General features: G+C 45.0%; 1 protein-coding gene and 1 non-coding gene across 3 annotated transcripts in view; both read right to left on the reverse strand.

Annotated features, from left to right (window-relative positions):
- The window catches only part of MYO1G (myosin IG), a 32,990-nt gene extending 18,959 nt beyond the window's left edge, over positions 1-14,031 (reverse strand). Inside the window, exons 1-10 of one of the 2 annotated variants that reach the window (XR_011977099.1) lie at positions 13,676-14,031; positions 10,093-10,301; positions 9,644-9,737; positions 7,668-7,833; positions 6,021-6,074; positions 4,983-5,078; positions 4,270-4,386; positions 1,884-2,090; positions 1,148-1,293; positions 452-566 (exon numbers count right to left, since the gene is read on the reverse strand). Coding sequence is in view for 1 of the 2 variants with exons in the window: in XM_072654242.1 (XP_072510343.1) it covers positions 452-566; positions 1,148-1,293; positions 1,884-2,090; positions 4,270-4,386; positions 4,983-5,078; positions 6,021-6,074; positions 7,668-7,833; positions 9,644-9,737; positions 10,093-10,301; positions 13,676-13,770 (1,299 nt within the window). In the remaining variant the exon portion in view is untranslated. The remainder of the gene's footprint in view (positions 1-451; positions 567-1,147; positions 1,294-1,883; positions 2,091-4,269; positions 4,387-4,982; positions 5,079-6,020; positions 6,075-7,667; positions 7,834-9,643; positions 9,738-10,092; positions 10,302-13,675) is intronic. The other variant, XM_072654242.1, reaches the window with a different exon arrangement.
- A 5,017-nt stretch (positions 14,032-19,048) lies between these two features.
- On the reverse strand, positions 19,049-19,183 carry LOC140521864 (small nucleolar RNA SNORA9). Its single transcript, XR_011973143.1, has one exon. It is a non-coding gene; the product is annotated as a small nucleolar RNA SNORA9 (small nucleolar RNA).
- Between the last annotated feature and the right edge of the window lie 4,012 nt (positions 19,184-23,195).

Raw genomic sequence — 23,195 nt, forward strand, 5'->3', positions numbered from 1 at the left:
AAGTCCCTTAATCCCCTGCGCCTTCAAGAGACTGGACATGGGCACACCGTTCAATCCCCAAAACTGCTTCTCCTCCCCAGTGAAGCTCCTTTGCCCCACCCCATGACAATGCTAGCAAATGTATAGTGCAAGCAAAGGGGATTTAAAATTTACAAGAGCTTTCTTCTCATCAATCCTGTGAGGTAGAGGGTGCAAGGATTACAATCTCATTGGACAGAATTGAGACTCAGTAGGAAGGAGGGATTTGCCCAAGGACATACGCAGGGTTTGAAGTGGTATCTTTTGTCTACAAGCCTAGTCATCTTTCCACCACACTATGATGTTTGTATTTGACTATGTTCAGGAGTGATCCAATGATTGAATGGGCACTCCCAGTCTCTCCACCTTCTGCACCCTGTCCCTCATCCCATTCACAGCTGTGTGTTCTACCCTGCCCCAGCTGGGCACTCACATTCTGCCAGGTTATGCCCTCTCGCTGATATTCCTCCTGCTCCTGCTTCAAGATAAGTTGGATGAACAGCTGCTGGAGTTTCTCATTGCAGTAGTTGATGCAGAATTGCTCAAAGCTGGTTAATTGTTGGCAGGCATTAGCGGGGGACAAAACATCATGAGGTATCAGTTGCTATATGTCCATTAAATAGTTGTCATCTCCCTTAACAAAGGAGGCAAGTGTCTACATGGTGTCATGGATGGGAAGGACTTGGAAAGTTCTTTCCAAAATATCCCTTTCAAGAAACCCCACCATTAGAGTCATTCCTTGGGGTTCAGCATTGTCCACTCACTCTAGGCTCCCTGAGTTCTCCCCTTCCTCCTCCCATTTGCCTACTCTAGCATTTCTGAACAGCTAAAATATACTCCTATCCACTGTAGGGGAGAGACAAGGGCTCCGCCAAATTCCTAAGACAACCACATACCATCCCTAACTCTCCCAGTTGAAAGAAAGCAAACATTCTCTTTGGCAATGAAACCCCCAGGTATCTATCTATCTGCCTGAATTCAAGTAGATCTAGAATTGCAAGACAAGACATTGACGAGATGGGGGAGATGTTGGTCTGGTCTTGGGGAATGTTTGTGAGATAGGTAACATTGAAGAGATGGAGAGATGGGAGGGATGGTCAATGTTAAGGAATTGGATAGTAGAGGTTACCTATTATCAGGGAAGATCTCAAAGCCATAGATGTCCAACACCCCAATGACGGTGTCCTTGCCATCTCGCCGGGGATCCCGACCTCGTGCCTCCATCACGTCGTTGATGCGCCCCACAATCCAGCCAAACAGCCGTTCATATATTGCCTGCAGAGGGTCCAGGGTGGAAAGACTGCTCTCTCATTTCTGAGCATTCTCAGAGGCTGGGCACAGGTGGACTTCCAAAGTGATTCCCTCCCTGGACTAGAGAAGCTGACACTTTATACCAATGAGGGAGTTCTGTTTTCTAGGGGGATGGTGTATATAGCATAAGTGAGGACCCTAACCCAGACTGAAGTCAAGCAAAGACTTGGAATAGAGCGATGCTGGGGAACAATGAGGGTGCTGAAACATTGTAGGGAAAGTGTTGGTGTTATCTTTAGGATCAGGAAAAAGGTGCTTGCCCAGGAGGGCACCCAACTGGGGACTATGAAATTAAAGACTGAATAGAAGCTGTAATGTTAGAAGGGCCCTTAGAACTCAAAATGTCAGAACTGAGGGGAGAACCTGGGACTTAGAATATATGTAGGCTGCTAAAGCTGAAGAGAACTTAGAACTTAGCACATAGAATGTTAGAACTGAAGGAAAGTTTAGAGATAATTTAGTCTGACTGGGGCAGAGAATGAGGTTGGGAGACAGCTAGAGAGAGGGCATCACAGGGTTTCCGAGGGACTCTCAAAACTGCTTTCCCTAGGTACCTTGGCACAGGCATCACGAGCATATTGAGCCTCAGGGGCACTATGGCCCTTCTCAATGAGCTCCCGGCCCCCAGAGGCCACAGTTCGAGACAGGAGGGAACGCATCACCAGCTCCGGAGGTGTGGCTGTCAGTCTTGCCACATGGTCCACCAGCATCTTCTCTGCCACCTCCAATCCCGACTCGGTCTCCACAAACTGAATATTGCCCTGGCAACCAAAGAATCCCCCCACTTGTACTTAGAGCCCATGTGGGACCCCAGAATGTTCAAAGTAGAATTGCAGCTCCTTATGGACATTTGTGTGTTTGTATCCCTGACTCTTAGCACAATGCCTGGAACATAGTAGGTACTCAATAAATACGTGATAAATTGAATGGGAGACAGCTAGATGGCACAATGGATAAAGTGCCAATCTGAAGTCAGGAAGATTCATCATCTTCCTTAATTCAAATCTGGCATCAGGCACTTATTAGCTGTATGACCTTGGGCAAGTCACTTAAACCTATTTGCCTCAATTTCCCCATCTGTAAAATGGGCTGGAGAAGGAAATGGCAAATCACTCCAGTATCCTTGCCAAGAAAACCCCAAATGGGGTCACCAAGAGTCAAACAAGACTGAATGACCATAAAATTGAGTGGAATTTATGCTTCTATACTTGGTATTCATGGAGTACCTTGGTCTAGCCTCAACTTGCATCTTTCTGCTCTCCCCAGCTCTCCTCTAGGCATAGCTGTCTCTTCTCCATCTTCCCTAAACCCTTCTGCTGTGTCACCTCTATTCACAGTACTGCCCCCTCCCTCCTTGATCTTCCTTTTGATCAGATCATAGGTTTCCCACACGCCACCCCACTCTCCTTTGTGGAGGTGAAGATAGTGGTGGTGGGATCCACAAGTGTGGAATATCAAATAAATTGTCAAATTTTTTGATGTAAAAAGAAGTCATAGGTTTAAAACTTCAAGGGACCTTAGAGGCCATCTAATCCAATCCCCTCCCATTTTACAGATAGGGAAACTGAGACCAAGAGTAATTAAGGGACTTGCCTAAGGGTACACAGATGCAGAACCAGGATTCACACTTAGGTTTTCTAAATCCAGGACACTTTCCACTAAAACACCCTTTAACTCCTATAACACTTACTGCCTATACCCCTCATTTTAACATGTATTTCTTCTATTGTTTTGTATTTTGCCTCTACAAATCCAAATCCAAATGTCTAGAAGTCTAATACTAGGCCGTAAACATCTAAGCTATTGTCTGCCCTCTTTCTCCTCCCCATTCATGCCCTACACTTTCCTGAAACGCTCTATCCTTTCTCTTACTTTGCCCCCCTCTGCCTCTCCACCTGCTGAATTTCTCCTGTCCCTCCTGTAAAACCCAGCTCAAGGTGCCACCTCCTCCAGGAAGCCCTCCCCACTCCAGAGCCAATCCATAACAACTTCCTCCTCAGATCTCAGAGTACTTCAATTGTCTATCAGAGGAACTTATCATGTAACATTGTGTAAGATGGTTGGCAGTGTTTGTGTCTATCTCTTTACTGAATTGTGAACTTCAAGAGAGAGAAGGAGGCTTGTATTCACCCCAGTGCCTAGCAGAGGATTGTTTGCGGTAGGTCTTCCGTAAAAGGGATAGGGCTGGTGACATTGGTACAGGGAGCTCACAGATAAGGACATTCCTTCTACCAATAAAATTCTGAAACCTACTGTCTTAGAAAGTTGCCCAGAGCATGAACTTATTGACTTTCCCAGAGTAACATTTGCCCAAGCCCAGGTGGGACTGATTTTGAGGCAGGTTCTATCTACTACCCTGTCCCACCTCTTAAATCAAACTTTGCTGAAATGAAGTGTTAACATCTATGTAGCCTTGACTTGAGAGGCTTAGATTTATGTAGAAGGGGACTCTTGGGAAATCTCAGTGACTAATTGTCAGATTCCCTGGTTCCTCTTCTCACCACTATCCTTTCCCTTTTCCTCATCACTTTCTTTATATCTCCAAACCCAGGGTTCATTGAACAAAATGAGGCTAGATAATAGCTAAAGACCAGGCTGGGGTCAGGGATAAGGAGGGGGGTGGTATGTAACAGGATCATAAAAGGAAAACAGAGACATACAGAAGAATAAAAGGTGATCTTTTCTCTGCCTGGAGTTGGCCTCAACAACCATTGCCCCGCCTTTGTTAACCAGAGACCAGAACTCTCCCTACCTTACTTCCACCTCCCTACTTCATCCCTCTGACTTAATATCCATTGACTCATGAGAGACACGGAGTGCCACAGCCCCACCCCTGCTGTTCTATCAGCCAGACCTGGGGAAATCCAGAAGGAAGCACACCCCCCTCCTTGCCCCTTCCCTCCTTACATAAGGAGGTATGTTTCACCTCCCACTGCTTACCAAGTGCAAGATGGCTGCGAGGATACGGTGCACACAGTCCACCTCATCAGGGCTGAAGCCAATAACCTTCATGGCCTGGACCACAGCCCGGTAGTTGGCCTCATCGCTATCTGAGGACTGGAGAAGAGGGTAGGGTAAGATGTGAAGCTGGTTCTACTGACCCCTATCCTCAACTTTTTCTTCAGTGACCCTGGTCACACAGCTGAACTTGGAGTAGAGAAGATTCCTTCTCCCTGGGCTTCCCCAGCCTCAGTTAGACCAGATTAGAGGAGTTCCCCAGGCTAAGGGGAAGTGGACTTCAGGGTTTCCCAAGAGGAAGGAGGAATTCCCTGAAGACTATATGGGCTCCCTGGAAAAGCAAAGACTAGACACCAAGAAGTTTCTTTCCAAGAATAAATTATATATTAAATTTTATCTCTATGGTGCTTAATAAAGGACCTTCCTCATAACTATAAAAGATAGGAAGTACATTATCCCTCTTCATTAATATTAGCATTATTATCCCTATTTCATAAGTGTAGAAGTTAATACTCAGAAAGTTTACATGATATGACCAAGGTCACACAGTCAGACCAGAATGTAATTATTCAGAACTCTTTCAGCTGCTAAAAACTAGTGAAGTCTGGGTTACTACCAGGGGTCATCCATCCGTGTCCTGTTCTGTTTGAGGATGTAGTGAGTTGTTTCTAACCTTCTCTTCCCTCAGTACTCACGCTGAGCCCTGCCCCTTGCTGGGTAAAGGTGTATAAGGCTGGGTCCCTCTGCAAGTTCAGAGTCTGGAGCTGATCATCCGTGGCTCCTCTCAGCAGCTGGAGGGAGGGAAAAAAAGGGAAAGGGAAGTTGGGGAAAAAAGGGGGCCATCAGCATCTGGCAACCACCTGCCCCACCTCAACCAATCCTAACCCTCTCTGCTGTGTGCCAGAGGCAACTCCCAAAGGGGTGCTAAGGGAAAGTCACATGACACATTCTCATGTATTCACATGCAAACTTCCCACAACCTGGGAGGATCAAGGCACCTCATGCATCTGCTTGCACATAGGCACATACTGTTACACACAAACCAAGACACTCACTCAAACATGGGCACACAGATGGAGTTGCATAGTCCTATATAAGGCACGATACCTGTCACATACCTGGCCCATAGGCCCACACCATCCAATGAGCATAAGAATGATAAGGGGAGAGTATGAGGGGGTGGGGATAAGGAGGGAAGGGGTGAGGGAGGGTGCTTCCTTCTAGATTTCCCCAGGTCTGACTGACAGAGCTACAGGGGTGGGGCTCTGGTACTTCCCGTCTCTCCCCAGTCACTGAGTTGAAGGTCAGAGATATGGAGAGGGGAGGCGGAGGCCCACAAAGTTTCTAGATCTGACTCAACATGTCTTCTCTAGACTTCTAGGGGTATCCCAGTCAAGAACTTTCTGGTCCCCAGTGACCTAATTCTTCCCCCTCAAACTTTTTATCAACAGTTCTCACCAAAGCTTAAGCCAAGGCCTCCCTCATTTTCCCCTTAACCCATGTAATCATAAGATTACAGATTTAGAGCTAAAATGGAATCTGGGGGTCATCTGGTCGCCACCACCAACCCATTTTACAGATCAAAGGACCTTAAAGATCACCTATTTCAGTTCTCTTGTTTTAGAGTTGGGGGATGTGAGGACAAGAAATTTTGAGTGACTTGCTTCACCCTTGAGTTCCCACCTGGGAACCATTGATCCAATTCCAGCCCCTTGGTCTGCCCCATCCCTTACCTGGTAGAATGAGTGGAAATTCCTCTCCCCAGAATGCTGCTTAAGAACTCTAGACTGAAGGGAGATAAGAAAGAAGGGATAAGGGGTCTGTGAAGCTCCAACTCTCCCTTCCCCACCCACAACCCCAGCCTTTCTTCACTTTGCCTGGAATATTCTGCCAGTGCAATGCCTACTAGTTACTCAAGACCCAACTGAATTTCTACTTCATTCATTCATTCCCTCCCTCATTCATTTTTTCAGAGTTTCACAGTACTTAAACTTGGATGTCATCTGATCCATTTTTCTCAATTGATTGGGTGATTCACTTTCTCATAACCTTTATTAAACATAAGTTGTATACAAAGCACCATGGAGAGAGGAAATACAAAGTTCAGCTAAAACACAGTTACTGAAGTCACAAAGTTTGTAGAGATAAGACAACACCCCCAATCTTGATAAAGCCTAACGCTGAGCAGTAAGTTCATGAAGAGGTACAAAGCAAAGTTCTGGGTGAGGTCTGAGAGGTAAGATTGTTACCAGGAGGATGAGGAAGAATGAATAGTGGAATCTGCCTTGAAAGGCGGGAAGGGAGGGCACTTCAGGAATGGGACCCCATCTCTACCAGACAATTTAAGATTTTATAGGTCTTTGGTTGCTTCCCCTGTTTATAAACCTTCTCTCTGGCTAGGCCATAAGCGATTAGAGGATAAGAACTGAAGCACAGTTGGGATGAAATATCCTTCCAACTCTTAAGATTCTAGCATTCCATGAACCTCTTTATTTCCCCTACAAAGCCTAAAACACACAGCTGGGCACGTGACAGGCTTGCAAAAACTATTTCATATCTCAAAGCTGATTGGGACTTCAAGATGTCATCCAGGGTTCAGCTTCTTCCTTCAAGTTCTGGTTTAAAGGATGCCTTCTCCGGGAAGCCTTCCCTGATCCACCTGATCAGCAATGGTGGACCTCACAATGGATCTCTCTTAGTCCCTAATGCGTATGTAATTTTGTACCTTAGATACTTGTGCATGGGTCCCATCCTCTTACTTGCCAGTAAGGTCCCAATTTCTGCCTTAAATCCTAATCTCTCCTAATCTTCCCCTCACCCACCTTGCATAACATCTGGAACATAATAAGTGCTTAATAAACATCTACTAACTGATCACATGATACAGTGCTGCCACATGCTGCTCAGAGGAAGCCTAGGCCTGGAGTCAGAAGACCTGAGTTCCAATTCATCCTCAGATACTTACCGACTGTGTGACTCAGAGCAAGTCACTTAATATCTGTTTGTCTCAGTTTCCTCATCTGGGAAAAATAATAGCAACTACCTCCTAGAGCTGTTATGAGGATCAGATAAGATCCTAAAGTGAATGGGACTTGTTTTGTTTCTACCACAGAGCCTAGCATAGGATTGGATCCACAGAGCAAGCAAAAGGTTGCTGTCCTCATTTTATACATGAGTCAGTTGAGGCCCAGAGAAGTCAAATGTCCAAGGTCATAGAGTGAGTCAAGGAGAGAGCTGGGACTAGAAGCTGGGTCTTCTTACTGTCTTCTAAGGTAGAGATTCTTCTATCACATAGAGATGTCTCCAGACTGACAAGGAGCCAGGTGAGATAATGCCCTTTTCCTCTCCCCTCCTTCCCCGCGTTCATTCAGTTGGCCTACCTTCTCCAAGAGGTAGCTGTGGATGTGGCCCCCTACTGGGTCTCCCTTGAAGTCAAAGTTGATGTCCATGTACTTGCCAAATCGGCTGGAGTTGTGGTTGCGGTTGGTGCGGGCATTGCCAAAGGCCTCTAGCACACATGTTGATTTGAGCAACACATCCTTGACCCTTTTTTTAGGGGATAAAGGTGGGAAAGGCACAGAAGAGATGATTGTTATGGTGGAAAGGGCCTCAGGAAGCCAGGGTATGACTCAGCATTTGACCCTTGTCATGCTGGCCTGTCTCCATGAGACTAAAGCAAAACAACAGATCATCAGCTTCCACTCAGGTAACAACAACTCTAGTTTCTATAACACTTTAAAGTTTACAAAAGGGCTGCCCTCCATGTGGCAGGTAGTGGGACAATTATTACCTCCATTTTACAGGTGATGAAACTGAGATTCAGAAAGTTGAAATGACTCAGTCAATATCACACAGCTTCTAATAATCGTAACTTTAAAAACTCAGGTTTCCTGACTCCAAGTCCAATGCTCTTCTCACCACGCCAGGTTTCACAAGTGTTCTGTCATATCTCAAAAAGACAGATCTCACGACCAAGTCTCCCCTCTTCGTTTAAACCTTCCCTGACCATTCCAATCCACACCAAACTCTCCTTTCCCTGTTCTTTTATACCACCCAGTAGTGAAAAAAGCACTGGACTTGGAGTCAGAAGGCCAGACCAAAATATCCCTAATCTAACAATTATTAGGTAGTGATTCATTTTGACCTCAGTTGCCACATCTATAAAATGGGGGTAGAAAGTTTGCACCATCAACGTCATTGTGTGGTTGTAGGGAGAAAACTTTAGAAATGTCAGCTACTGGGTCATCCTATCGTTGTATCCTACCATGCAATGTAACATTTAATTCTTTAGTATCCTACACTGCTCTCTAGTCAGCCTCTATCTAGCCAGAATGAAAGCTTCTAAAATGAAAAAACTATGTCTTCTCTTGTCTCTATAATACTTGGCAGAGGGTTGAACTAGGAATAGCAATTTAATAAATTTAATAAAATAATATAAGCCATTTAATAAATAATAAATAGCAACTTAATAAATAATAAAATAAGCAATTTAGTAAATGATTTTTGTTGAACTTGATGACTGGACAATTAAACAAGGAAGCAAGCATTAAGTGACTACTATGTGCTAGGCACTAGTGTTACAAAGGCAAGAGTGAAACAGAGTTCCTCCCCTCATCATGGAACTTACCTTCTTAAGGGGAAGACAACATGGACATATGCCTAAGAACTCACATTTTTATGTTGTCATATAGCTTGTCAAGGATCAGCATTTTACAGGTTAGATAACAGACCAGAGAGACTTACTCAAGCTTTCACAGAGTTGGTTATAGCCCAAGGAAGGATGGGAAGGGGATGGGTCTCCTGACTATGAGTTCAAGGATGTTTCTAGCATCCCCCACCTCATCATACTGTGCCACATCACACAACTTCTGGATCTGGTATTGGAGGAGAATGAATGGGGTATCTCTTTTCTCCTCCACAGCTTGGACCCAATTCTAAATTGCTAAGTTAAAGCTGAATGAAACTCTAGGACAGACTCTTATCACTAGAAAGGTCCTCAGAATGCAGAACATAAAATAATAGTGCAAAAAGAACCCTTAAAACATGAAAGGTCAGAGATAGAAGGGATGTGAGAATGTACTAGAATACAAAGGGATGTTAGATCGTAGCATTTTACTCTTGGGAGGAATCATAGAATGTAGAAAATAGAATGTCAGTTGGAAGTGGCTTGGGAATATGGAGCTGAGAATGCTTCAGTCCTAATTTAGACATCAAATAGTCCAGTCCTTTCATTTTGAGGATGAGGACTCTGGGCCTCAAGAGAGGCCAAGTAAGCAGCCCATCCCCAGGGGCAGAGCCTGGGCTTTTCTCCTTCTCCTCTGTGCCCAGTCCTCTCGTTCCCACTTCATGATCTTACCTCTCCACCTCTGCCCTCTGACTGGGGTTGGTGATGGCTGCAATGTATTGCATGATGTGCTTGCTGGCTTCTGTCTTGCCTGCCCCACTCTCCCCTGGAGGATGGACAGATAGAATGGACAGAATGGATGGATAGAACAATGAGACTGCACCCACCCACCTGGCTAAGATCCCTATGGCCTTCTAGGGCAGAGTCCCGGCTCCAGTTACAGTGAGACATGGAGGGAGCAGGTCCCTGGGACTAGGGGCCAAAGTGCCAAACAGGCTCAAACAGCCTCCTGACTCCTCACACTGAGCAAGGAAGTGAAGAAGAGTTGGAGTTTAAGCAATCACAAGGCACAAAATAGGAGAAAGTCTCTCTGGGAATGGGAAAAGGGACAGGTTTCTGGGAAAGGGGGTGGGTCCTTAGGGAAGGAAGAAGGAGAAATAGGTAGGGATGTCAAGGTTGACCTGAGATGACAATGCAGGTGTCCTTGGCCCTGCGCTTCATGGCCTTATGGGCAGCATCAGCCACGGCATAGAGGTGGGGGGGCCGCTCGTAGAGTTCTCGTCCTTGGTACCTGGCAATCACCTCTGGCCCATACAGGGGCAGCTCCCGGTAAGGGTTCACTGATACTACCACCTCACCAATATATGTGTAGATCCGGCCTTTTTCAAACCTGTGGGCACCAAGGGGCATATCACTCAATCAATCAACAAGCATTTACTAAGCACCTACTAAGTGCCAGGCATGTGCTAGGTAGTATGGATATAAAAATAAAATTATCCCTGCCCTCAAGGACCTTGTATTCTATAGAAGGAGATATTGTACGGGAGGCACAGTCAATCTTCAACTTTCCTGGGGGTAACATTTCTAGAAAACATCATGAAGAGGAAAAATGTGAATGCTAATACATTGAACTTACAGGAAATGGGAGTTTAGGTCCAGCAACCACCAAAAGCTGTAACCTTTTGCTAGAGATTGATGAAAATAAATTTTTCTTCACATAATTCTTTATAGCAAAGCAATAATTCTGATAATAAGCACTTTTCCTAATACATTAACCATGGAATAACCCATAAAATGCAGAGCACAAAATAAAATTGTTAACATGCAAAACGTTTTTTCTTGCTAGTAATTCCCTAGAATTCTGTGATCTTTTGTGTTAACATCTCAATAAAAAACCCATTTATTTCAGATATAATTTACTTTTCATAAGACATGAAATCTACCATACCATAAATATTGCACAGCAAATGCAATTCTTAAAACTAAAACATGTTTTAACATGAATTTTACCTTCCATTGTGTCAGATGGCAGAGTGAGGGGATTGTATTGAATACTACACTGCTGTAACTCTCTCTACCTTGGCCATGCTCTGAAAACCAAGGGATGTTGGGATTTTAATCACTAAACTGCTGATCACCTAAGAGCCCAGAGGACTCGGATCATGATTTGGGGGCGTAAATGCAACATAAAACTTGAGTTTTAAAGGCAAACAATGAAAACATGCAATGAATGGACGAGAGCTCTTTACAACGGTAGAATGAACAAGACAAGTGAAGTACCTCATAGGATACCAGCCATTCCACAAACTTGTGCGCAATCCACCTCTTTCTTTTTCCCCTACGACACATAGCTGGGAACATCTTCGGTGACCAACATGAAAATAAGATCATGCAAATGCTTGAAGTTTCAAAAATAAAATGCTCAAATGTTGAGGGCTGACTATATATGCAAAATAGATACAAGACAATTTTGTCAAGGGACTCTGTCAATTGGGGGAATCCAGAGAGGATATATATAAAAGGTTGTATTTGAGTCGTAAAGGGAATAAGAGGTATAGGTGAGGAAGGAATGCCTTCCAGGAATGTGGGGCAGACCTTAAAAAGACATGGTGATGAGAAATGGAATGTTGTGAATGAGGAATAATAAAAAGGCTGATTTGACTGAACCATAAAGTGTGTGTGTGTGTGTGTGTGTATGTGTGTGTGTGTGTAGTAATGTATAATAAGGTTGAAAAGGTAGCATTGTGAAGGACTTTACATGACAAGCAGAAGAGTTATCATTTTATTCTAGAGGTAATAGGGAACCACTGTAGTTTATTTATAGGAAGGGGAGGGGAAATATCATAGTCAGACCCATACTTTAAGAAAATCACTTTGCAGGATGGATTGGAGTGGAGTCTTGAAGTAGAGAGACCAACAAAGAAGCTATTGTCCATTGCCCAGGCCAGAAGTGATGAAAGCTTGAACTAGATGTGTTGGCTGTGTGGAGAGAGGTGATGGATTAGGGGGATGTAGAGGAAGAAGTGACAAGATCTGGAAGTGGATTGGGTAGGGAGAGTGATGGAGAGCCAATAGAATCTGACTCCAGCTTCAGCTGCCTCAGAGAGGGAGAGGTTCCCAGGAATGGGTTGTGTTCCTTTTCTATGTGTTCCTTAGGTTGACAATCCCTGGAATAACCCTATGCAACTTAACTAGTAAGGGGGCCATCAGAATCAAAGAATCTGGACTCTGACCAGTTTTCTATCTATATGACTTGGGTCAAGATATTTTTCCTCTTAGTAAATCAATTTCTTCATTTGAAAATTGAAGGTGTTGTTCTAAATGACTTTTAAGGTCTCTTCCAGCCCCAAATCCTATTCTTTTATATAAATATGGAGAACAATCCCAAGAGTCACCAACTTGCTTTGTGGCCTTAATCAATTCCATCTCTCTATTAGAGTTTCAGCTTCCTAATAAATGGAGGATGTGGACTAGATGATTTATGAGGGTTTTTCGGCTTTTGTTTTGGTATTTTTTGCTGTTCTGCATCTTAAAATCCTAGATGGGATTGACACTTGAAAGAGGGGAAAGGGACTGACCTGTACAGGGAAGGAGGAGGGGAGGAAAGAAATAAAGTGAGTAAAGAGAGACCCAAGAGGACTGGTTCAAAGGGAGGGGCATGGGCTCAGGGCCTAATTGTTTCCTGTTCAGAAGCCTGGGTGTGACACAGCCAGAGGAGTAGAAAGGGTAGGGCTGCCTCCCCTGCTGCCCTACTGTGTGGAAAAAATGTAAGACTAGCACCCTAGAATTGGTGTTTGGCATAGAGATGGCGGAGACCTTAGAGGCGATCCAGTCCGTGGTCCTGATTTTACAGATGAAGAACCTGAGGTCTAGTGAAGTTGAATGACTTGTTCAGTCACACATGTGCTGAAAATGGCCCAGTCCAGATTATCTGGTTCCAAATCCAACATTCCCCTTCTCTCTGCCCCCATGGCATTATGCTGGGAGACAGGTCCATGTTGAGTAAGGGGGTGGGGTTTGGAGAGTGCTGAAGATCCATATAATATATTGAAAAGAAAAGGGAGTGGGAGTGGGTAGTAGGGAAAACCCATGTTAAATATGAGAAAAGCCCAGACTGAGTCTGGGAAAGACCCATGATGATTACGAGGGAAAAGCCAAAGTGAAGTGACTGGTGGATTGAGATGAGTAGGGAGACTCAGACTAATGTTAAACTCTAAGGCTCCCTCCTTTCTGCCTGAAAAGCCAATGACTGGAAGTCATTGAAAAGAGAAGGGAACCACTAATCCTGAGGGGAGGGTGATGAGGACAGGGGAGAGAAGGAATGAGGAGATGCCTGGAGGTCTCAGTACCTCCACACTCAGTACCAGTGTGTGGACAGCTATATGTTATATAGGTGGCCATCATCTTCAGCTACTCTCAACCACTGATGGGTGTGATCCCCAGTTATTACATTATGTCACATCCTAGAAGTTCAACCATCCCAACCCCTTGAACTTCAGGTACACAGAGAGCCCAGGAACTCTTCCTGTGTCCAGGTGTTAATAATAATAATAACTATTATTATTTATTATTATTTTACAAATAATTATTGCAAAGTGTCTTACAAAGTGTTAGCTCACAATAACCCTTGTACTTGCTGCTATTACCATCCCCATCTTACAGATGAGGAAACTGAGGCAAACAGAGGTTAAGTGACTCGCCCAGGGTCATACAGCTAGAACATGTCTGAGACAGGATTAAAACTAAGGTCCTCTTGATTCTTACCTCCTTTTCAGATTGTCCATGAAGTCCTCCATGGTCACCTGGTCTAGTAGAACAAAGTCCGGTTTGCCAAACTCTGGACCTTCCTCTTCTTCCATGATAGATGGACTAAGTGCTGGGTGTTGGGAGGTGGGGCCGTGGAGAGCAGCTGGCAGACCTCTCCCAAACCTTACTGCAATAAAGGTGGGACCTTCAGTGGGGAGAATGACTCCCTCAGGCAGGCAGACACGTAGCTGCTATGCTGGTGTGGAAAGGCAGCTGTTCTCAATGGAGTTGGAAGCCTGGTCAGCCACATCTACTCTGTCACAAACTCAGTTCTCCCTTCTTGCCACCACTGAAGAGTGCAATAGGAAGTGGGTTTGGGCTCTGGGAGGTTCCTGTTCTCACCACTTGCAGGGCTCCCCCCACCCCCATCCTGAGGTGATGTGACCCCTACTTCCTTCTTCCCCTCTGAGAGGGTGTGTCTAACGGTTCATGGAGGGGAGCCTCTCCCAGTTAGCAGTGATTACTTAGGCTTCCACAAGAAATGTCATCCTCTCTTTGATTTGATTTCCTGTTTCTTCTCCTAGAGTAAGGATAGGGCCTTCATCTATCTGAATCTTGCCCTCTTCAGCTCTCACCTCTTCCAAGAAGCCTTCCCTGGTCACACCTGCCCATTAGGAATCTCTCCCTTCTCTGAAATCCTGACCATGGCCCTTAGGGTCAGAGATCATAGGCTCATATCTTAAAGAACGTTAGAAGTCATTTAGTCCAATTGCTCATTTTTAAAGGAATGGAAACTGAGACTCAGAGAGGAGGATCCAAGGTCCCAGAGGTAGTAAGTGACAGAGCAAGGATTTGAACCCAGATATCTTGATTCCAAATCCATGTCTCTTCCCATTGAACCATACTGAACACTGCCCTTTCCCTCCACATCTCTTCTGGTACTGAACTCAGAATCCTCGAGTGTTAGAGCTGGGAGACACGTCTTCCTGACTCCAGACCCAGCACTCTATCCACTTTGCCATCTAGCTGCCCCAGAACTCATCTAATCTAACAGTATTTTACAGGTGAGGAAACTGAGGCCCAGAAAGTAGTATTAACTAACTATAGAGTTAATAAATACTTGTTTTACATACTTTAAAGCTTCTTGTCTCTGTCATACTTCTTATCTGTCCATAGCATCTAGATAGTTTTGGGCCCACAGTAAATGTGTGGTGTGCTGAACTCAATATGAGATAGTGCAATCATCACTGGATTTGCATCCAAAGGTCCTGAGTTCAAATCCTGATGATACCAACTCTATGACGTTGGGTAAGTTACTTCCTCTGCCTTTCTTGTTGCCTTCATCTGCAAAAGGAGCGAGGCTGACTAGATGATGTGCAGAGAAGCCATAGAATAAGCTTGAAGACTTTCCTGATCCCTCCTTCTCTTTATTGTTTCCATGTCACTCTGTCTACGTGTTGCTTGCATGTTTTCTCCCTCATTAGACTGTGAGTTCCTTGAGAGGAGGGACTCTCTTTTGCTGTTCTTTGATTCCTAACACAATGCCTGGCACATAGGGAGCATTAATTGACTAAGAGCATTGGCTTTGCCACCAGAGGACCTGTGTTCGAATTGCACTTCTGTCACCTACTATCCATGTGGTCTTGGGTACATCTCTTTAGGTCACGGTTTCCTCATGTATGAAATGACATTGGATCCAGGGGTGGACAACCTCAGGCCTCCAGGTCACATGTGGCCTTCTAGGTCCTCAAGTGCTGTCCTTTGAATCCAAACATCAAAGAACAAATTCCCTTAATAAAAGAATTTGTTCTGTGAAACTTGGACTTGGTCAAAAGACTGTATCCAAGGACCTAGAAGACCAAGTATGGCCTTGAGGCTGCAGGTTCCCCACCCCTGCAGCATCTCTAAGGTTCTTGTCAGCATCTTCTTATGGTAGGGGCCTCCTCCCTCATGCCCTCTGCTGGTGGTATTCACAAAGATTCCCTGGAGGTCCCATGCCAAACCCAGGCTATAGGAAGCCCCAAAAGCTACAGAGATGGTAATAATAGCTCCCATTTAAGGTTTACAAAGAGTTTCCTCGTAAGAGCCAAGGGGGAGAAGGTAATAAGGTTACTATTCTCTCCATTTTACAGTTGAGAAAACTGATGATCAGAAATTAAGTGATTTGTGTAGGATAAGACACTACAGAGAGCAAAGATAAATTCCCCCACACCCCAAACCTACTTCCTCTTGGACAAAGCCCAACACCCAGAGAAGACCAAGAACTGAGAGGAATAGCTCCCAAAGTCTGAGTTACTAAAAATTCTAACCCTCAGCTTTGAGCAGAGCTGGTCACCTCCAAACTGTAAAGGGAAAAAAAAGATTTGTTTTGAGCACCCCTGGACTCTCCCCTTTTCTGCATCTTTTCCCCCCTCCCCCTATCAGGCACCCAAATCCTAATGCTGTCTCCCTCCTTGCCTCAGTCCAAAGGATATAAACTCCATATAAAAGTTAAAATGAATGATAAGGATCTCAGCAATCACTCTTTCCAGGGAAATGTGCATTGCAACTTAGGACATATCAAGTTTAATTCAACAAAATGTTACTGAAAGCACCTAATATGTATGTAGTCCTGTGTTTGGTGCTGAATACAAGAACAGATAAGACTCAGACCCTGCAAGGTGGGAGTTCAGGATCTAGTGTGGAGGGGCCTTAGGGAGGATTTAGGGATGGAAGGAAACTTAGAGATCACCAACCTCATTTTAGAGGTGTAGCAACTGGTACGACCAAGACTGAAAGACCTGTAGAGGTCTACGGAAAATAGAAGAAAGGATAGATTATACTGTGAGGAGGAAGGGAGAAGGACTTTCAGGGAGGACTTCACGGAGGAAGGGGCATGTCAGCTAGGCCAAGAAGGAAGGGACTTCTGAGAGAAGCCATCACAGTGAAATTGCACTTACCAGTGAAAGAATTGAGGGAAATTATCGATATTATTGTTGTTTTTATCTCAAAGAGAGACATAACCAAAGGGAAAAATAGTGCCAACCTATCAGGCGTCACTGATAGAGCGCTGGTCTTGGAATCTTCATGGGCTCAAATCTGGCCTCAGACACTTACTACCTGTGTGACCCTGGGCAAGTCATTTAACCCTGTTTGCTTCAGTTTCCTCATCTGTAAAATGAACTGGAGAAGCAAATGGCAAAGGAGTTCAGCATCTTTGCCAAGAAAGCCCCAAGTGGAGTCACCAAGGGTCGGATGCGACTGAAACAACTGAACAACGAAATTAGACGTCAAAAATTCTCCAGAGAGGAAATAGCCAAGCTTTCTCTCCTAGCTAGTTCCCAGCACTTAGCCTTGTTGGTGAACCGGGCTGGATAACAGAGACCTAAATGACACCCAATTAAACAATCTGGAATTTAGATCATAGATTTTGACCTGGAAGTGACCTCAGAGGCCCAGCAGTACAACTCCCTTATTTTAGGGAATGATCAGAGGTGGGGCTTTCGACTCTCAGACTGGTACTTTCCATTGTATCATGGCTACCTTCATTTGAGGGGCTAGATAGGAAGAAGGATGAAGGGAAGAAATTACAGAGAAGCAGATTGAGAACTGATACCAAAGAAGACCAAGTTAAAACTGAGAGGTTTGTTTTAAGAAGGCAAAACTACTTGTCCATTCAAAAGTGAAATGAGTTATGGAAGCAGCCAGTTTCAAATTACATGATCTCTTAGGCCAAATTTCAGCTCAGGGGAAGGCACACTCCTCCCCACCCCCAAATCATTCTTACTGTAGGGCCTGGAAATTCTATTATAACTTTGCCCTAAGGTTCCAACCCATGGAATTGAAAATCCCAGCTGTTATTTCTACTTCAGTGATTCAATTTGTCATATCCTAGGGGTGCCCTAAATGTCTATGGGCAGCAAGTAGTTTAGTTTTAAACTTCTTTACATTTTGATTCCCCAAATTCTTATGAAGTAGCATTTTATAGGGAAGTACTCAAAAAAATTCAGTCCAAGAATTTGGGTTTGGAGCCTTCCACTGAATTGGTGTGCCCCTGGGTCTCTTCTCTTTAGATAGGTTTCTTTTTTCAAGTGAGGTAGGACTAGATTTCTAAGGTTCTTTCCAACTAAATCTTATGAAAATTGAGTCCCACAGGTGAAGTAACTTCCATGTGCAGGGTTGAAAGCTGGTAGATAGGAGAGCAGGTCTTTGTGTAGATACATTTTTCATTCCATGGGGGAAGGAGCAACCTCAAATCCCAGCTTTACCATCTACCACCTGTGACCTAAGGTTATATCACAACTTGGGTGTGCCCATTCCTCACTTCTTAAATGAAGGAATTAAGATTATGTGACCTCCTGTCACTCCCATGCCCGAATCTGAGACGACAAACCTTCCCATTATCCATCCCTTGATACCAGCCAATCACCATACTTAGTCAGCTCAGTCTCCTCATCCCCCAAATGGATCAGTGACAAAGCCTGATTGGTCTCCCTGCTGCCCTTCTCTCATGATCCCCTCCTATAACTCTACATTTTTGTTAGTACATCATCTCCTCTGGTAAAACATTAGGTCCTCGAAGGGAGAGACTGGTATCTTTGGATGCCAGCACCAGGAATACAGTACTTAATAAATACTAGATTGTCTCACCAAACAACAAACTGGTATTTCTAAAGCATAGGAGTGGCTACCACTATTTTGTTCAAAAAGCCCACTCCCTGTGGCCAAGTCATTTGGCATTCAAGGTCCTTCACACTTTGCCAATTATCCATTTCTCCCTCTCAAAGACCAAGATGACTAGCGTATGCTGGGCCATTTCCAAGCTCATCTACAGTTCCCCCTTTTCCAAAGGGCCTTTTCCCCATGTGTTCCCTTCAACTCACCTCCCTGAATTTACTGTTTATATCATCTATTTAGTTAAGTTGCAACCTCAACTTTAAAGGAACTGTATCTGCCAGATACAGAGATCAATACTTACTGCTCCAGAACAGAAATCTACCTTCCTATAATGTATCCTCAGGGCTTACTTCTGACCTCTGGATCTTCAAAAGCTTGGAAGTTGGGAACCTATTATATAACACCTCCCTACCCCACTGCCCATGATTTATTGGCTCTGACCCCACTCCATGCCACAAATGTTAACAGCAATGATCACAATCTTGACACTCTAGAGCAGAAATGAAACTGAGAGAGCAGTATTTTTGCAAAAATTAGGTTTATTAAGTATCATTAATGGCTCTAAAGTCCAAGAGGTGACTATGGCATCTTGAAGAGGGCTCCATTCTCCGTATTCCTCCTCTGTCTCCTTCACAAAGCTGATGCAAAGCCTAAACCTAAAGAACAGAGAAGTCAAAATGAGTTAGACATGGCTTTGGTTTTCACACAAACATTTACTTTTTCCAGTCTAGCCTGTAATATCTGAGATTTCTATAACCTTACTCCGAAGTCATAGCAGAGTGAGGCCTCAAACCATCTCAGGGTTACTCTAGCAAGTCTTTAGGAATGTCTGGAATCATAGAGGACACCGACATGCTGGAAAGCTTGCATACAGCCCACAGGATAGACTTCCATCAAGCTATCCTGAGGTGGGGTAATCTTTCAAAGAATAGTGAGGCACAGTGAACCAGCCGCTTAACTTGATAAGCCAGGGAAAAGCTAAGACTGGCAGCCAAGTCTGCACACCTGGCTCCATCATTCTCATGGATGGCAATGCTGGCCCTCACCCAATTCCTCTCCCCTTCAAATAAAATGTAAGGGTCATAAGGGGACTGGAAATTTTTTAAAGGACATATCAAGTTTAAAGGAGGCCTTTGGAAATTGAGGAGCAATTGAACAAGGTGATGTTGACATAAGTCCACTAGTAAACTGTACACCTACCAACTGTAGTCCACCAAAGAAAGTCTCACAATTGCTGGAAGCCAGTCAATGACCAGCACCTGAAACTAAAAACAGGAGAAATGAGACAGAACTTGTTGATTGTTTCTATGATTTGTTGTTTAACCCACTCATTCTTTAGGATTAGATTATTTAGTTTCCAATTAGTTTTTGGTCTATCTTTCCATGGTCTTTTATCACATATAATTTTTATTGCATTATAATCTAAGAAGGATACACTGACTATCTCTGCCTGTCTGCACTGGATTGTGAGGTTTTTATGTCCTAGGACATGTTCAATTTTTATATATGTGCCATGTACTACTGATAAAAAGGTATATTCCTTTCCATTCCTATTCAATTTTCTCCAGAGATCTATCATATCTACTTTATCCAGAGTTTTATTCACCTCCTTAACTTCTTTCTTGTTTATTTTGAGGTTAGATTTATCAAGTTCAGAGAGGGGGAGGTTGAGGTCCTCCACTAGTATAGTTTTACTGTCTATTTCTTCCTGTAACTCTCTTAATTTCTATTTATTTACCCCAATAACATAAAAGAGATTAGCATCAGAGCCCCAAGAACTGAAGCCTAATGCTTCCCACTAAGCCCAAATCAGAACTCTCAAATAACACAAGGCTCACCTCACCGCTCCAACACCATAATCAGAAAGGGGAGGGCAGGGTCTTGAACCACTTCCAAAGTGTTTCTGGGAATGCAAAGGGTCACCACAACCTGAGACAGGAGGAATGAGATCAAAATTTAAAAACCTAACACTGAGCTATTGACTCAGTAACTAATTACCATGCCATAGCATATACTCTTAAATGAACTTACCCAGTTGGTTTAGTAGCCCCATGCATTAAGAGGCAGGTTCAGCCTACTCCTGTAAGAAGAGAGAATCTGGTTAATAAGAGTGGAAAGTGGCATCATAGAGAACACTAGATTAAGAGTAAGAAGGCTGAGATTCAGACTTCTAGCTCCCCTCCCCTATTTCAATGGTTCTCACTGTGAAACCTTAGAAAAGAGATTGTTTAACTACTGAGGATGTGGGGGGTCTCAGCTGTTTCATATGTAATCTCATGTTAGAGCTTGGACGTGAGTCACCACCTGCTTTAATTCCTTTGTTTTGCGTTTTATGAGTTATTCTGGAGTCTGGGTGGAAAGTTTAACTCCTGGCACTTTTCTCTATTAGGGAATTTTAGTCTAAACACCAGAAACCCACCATTACAAGGTGGAGAGGGAGGTTAGTCCTGACTCCCGTTTCCCCAGTACCTTCCCTTTGTTCCTTGGATTTCTCTTGTCATCCGATGTCCCATCGCTGTTACCAAGTCTTGGAAGTTCACAGGACATTTACCTCTCATTTCACAGGTAAGACAACAAGACTCACAGCGTTTCCTACGGCGTGCCCGAAGTCACCGAGGGGAAGACAGCCTGGGATTCGAACCCAGGTCCCGCGTCTGCCAAGTCCAAGGCTCTTTGCTCTTGACTTCCTCCCTCCTCCGCCTCTGCCTCCTGGCTTCCTTCGCGTCTGTCAAAATTCAGCTTTTGCCCGACACCTTTCCCTGTCCTCCTCCACGTGGGTGCCCCCTCGGAGGGCACCGGGATCACGGCACGCGTCTACGCGGTTCGTATAGGGCTGTTCGCACGTGGCATTCTCCCGGCATATCTGCGAGCTCCCCGGGAAAAGCTTCAGGTGTTTGTCCTTCCGTTGTCTGCACAGAGCCTGGCACCGCGGGCGCTAGGGGCATGGGGAGGCAGGGCACGTGCCCGGGGCAGAGGCCACCCCAAGGATGCCCAGGTCGCCTGGCAGAAGATGGCCCTGCACGTGGCGGGCCTGGGCTGCGCCCCCTCCATCCCGGGCTCCTCCACTGAGGAGAGAACGGGACGTCATCAGGGCAGGTGCCCGGCGGGTCCCGGCCACGTGCCCCCGCAGCCCGCCAAGGCAACATAACCCTCCGTGATGAAGGCTCCAGGGCCTCACCGTCCTTACCGGGCCACAGCCACCGGCTGGAAGTCTCCAAGGCCCAGGATGGACTCGGATACGACTTGAGAGTACGGAAGCCATGCCCACCACCGCCATAGCGCAGAGGCCTTGCCACGCCCCCGTGCGCCTTACGTAACCGCGCAGTCCCCGCCCCTCGTAGGTGGGTCGGAAGAAGGTGGGCGGGCTGCCACGTGGTTTCTACTCCGCCCTCCCGCGCGGCTGGTCTGGCTCTAAAGTTTTATCCAGATTAGAAAATACCTCTGTGTCCTGGCCTGCGCGACCGCTGTTTTTAAGGGAGGGGCGTCTCTTTCCTTTTCTCACTTCCCTCCCCAGTGAGAAGTTTTAAGGAAGCAAAGTATTTGTTCCAGACATGTTAGAACGAGGGGGGAAGGACTGTTGGCCACGTCCGGGGGGCACCGGGAGCCGGAGCTTTCCAAGAGCGCTGCATGGGGGGAGCCCGAGGTCCCGCGGTCTCGTTCCGACATCTCCTCCTTCTAAACCTCAGTTCCTCTTCTGAAAAGCAAAGCTCTGTAGTAAAGTAAAATCTTTGAAGTCAGAGCTTATAAGCCTTTGACCAAGAAGGAGACTATTCCAAGTAAATTTCCTCCTTCACAGGGAGAACTCTTGGGAAAGATGATGGGGATACTTGTTGCAACAAAAGTGGTGGAAGTGTGGGATCCTGCACTAACACCCAAAAACGTAAGAAAGTCTAGAGGGAGGACGTCATAGCGGATCAACAGGAGAACCTAGGAGTCCTCCTGTACTCCACGTGACCTCACACCCTGCATTTCCAACTGGTGATTTCACCTTTACACCGCCCTCCTATGTGGCCCCTTCAGTCCTCTAACGCTGCCACTGGTTTTCCCTTCACACCTGGACTACTGGAATAGTAGTGCCTCCCTTCCCAGTTTGGTTTTTTTCTTTATTAAAGGGGCCAGCCCTTGAGCAACTACTTAAAGAAGCCTATTCATTGAATGGGTATATCTCACTCAAAGTGGGAACGTGATAAGACCTTAGCCTGAAAAGCCCAGGTCTCCCATGGCATGCTGGGCCATCTCCAGTCATCCTGATGAATATCAGGCCACTGGGCCCAGATGACTCAGGAGAAGAAAGTGAGGTTCCTCACAGCCCTCCCTCCCTCAAATCAAAGTCACCTGCAAGTCATATAGTCATCTTGATATCATGGTCCTCTTCAAGAATGAAGGACAAATACAACAGCTGAAATAGTTGCCAGCTGTTGGATCTGCCTGCCCCAAGTCTCTCCCCACTCCAATCCATCTGGCCTTTGAAATGACTTTCCTAAGGTGCAGGTCTGATCATGTCACTCACCCCACTCAAACTCCAAGGGCTTCCTATTACCAGATGTTCTGTTTGGCATCCAAAGCTCTTTATAGCTTAACTTCCTCCTACCTTTCTCTACTTGAACTCCATACTCACTAACATGCATTCTTCAGTTCAATGGTCTCTTGTTGATTTCATGAATGAGGCATTCCATCTGGGCATTCTCTCCAGCCATTCTTACTATTCCTGGTAAGCTCTCCCTTCTCAACTCTGACTACTGACCTCTCTGGCTTCCTTAAGTCCAACTAAAATCCCACCTCCTATAGGAAACCTTCCCTAACCCTTCTTAATTTCAGTGCTTTCCCTCTTTTAATTACTTCCTATTTATCCTGTATATAATTTGCTTTGTATACCTTTGTT

Source organism: Notamacropus eugenii, chromosome 1 (assembly GCF_028372415.1).
Source record: "Notamacropus eugenii isolate mMacEug1 chromosome 1, mMacEug1.pri_v2, whole genome shotgun sequence".
Taxonomy (NCBI): domain Eukaryota; kingdom Metazoa; phylum Chordata; class Mammalia; order Diprotodontia; family Macropodidae; genus Notamacropus; species Notamacropus eugenii.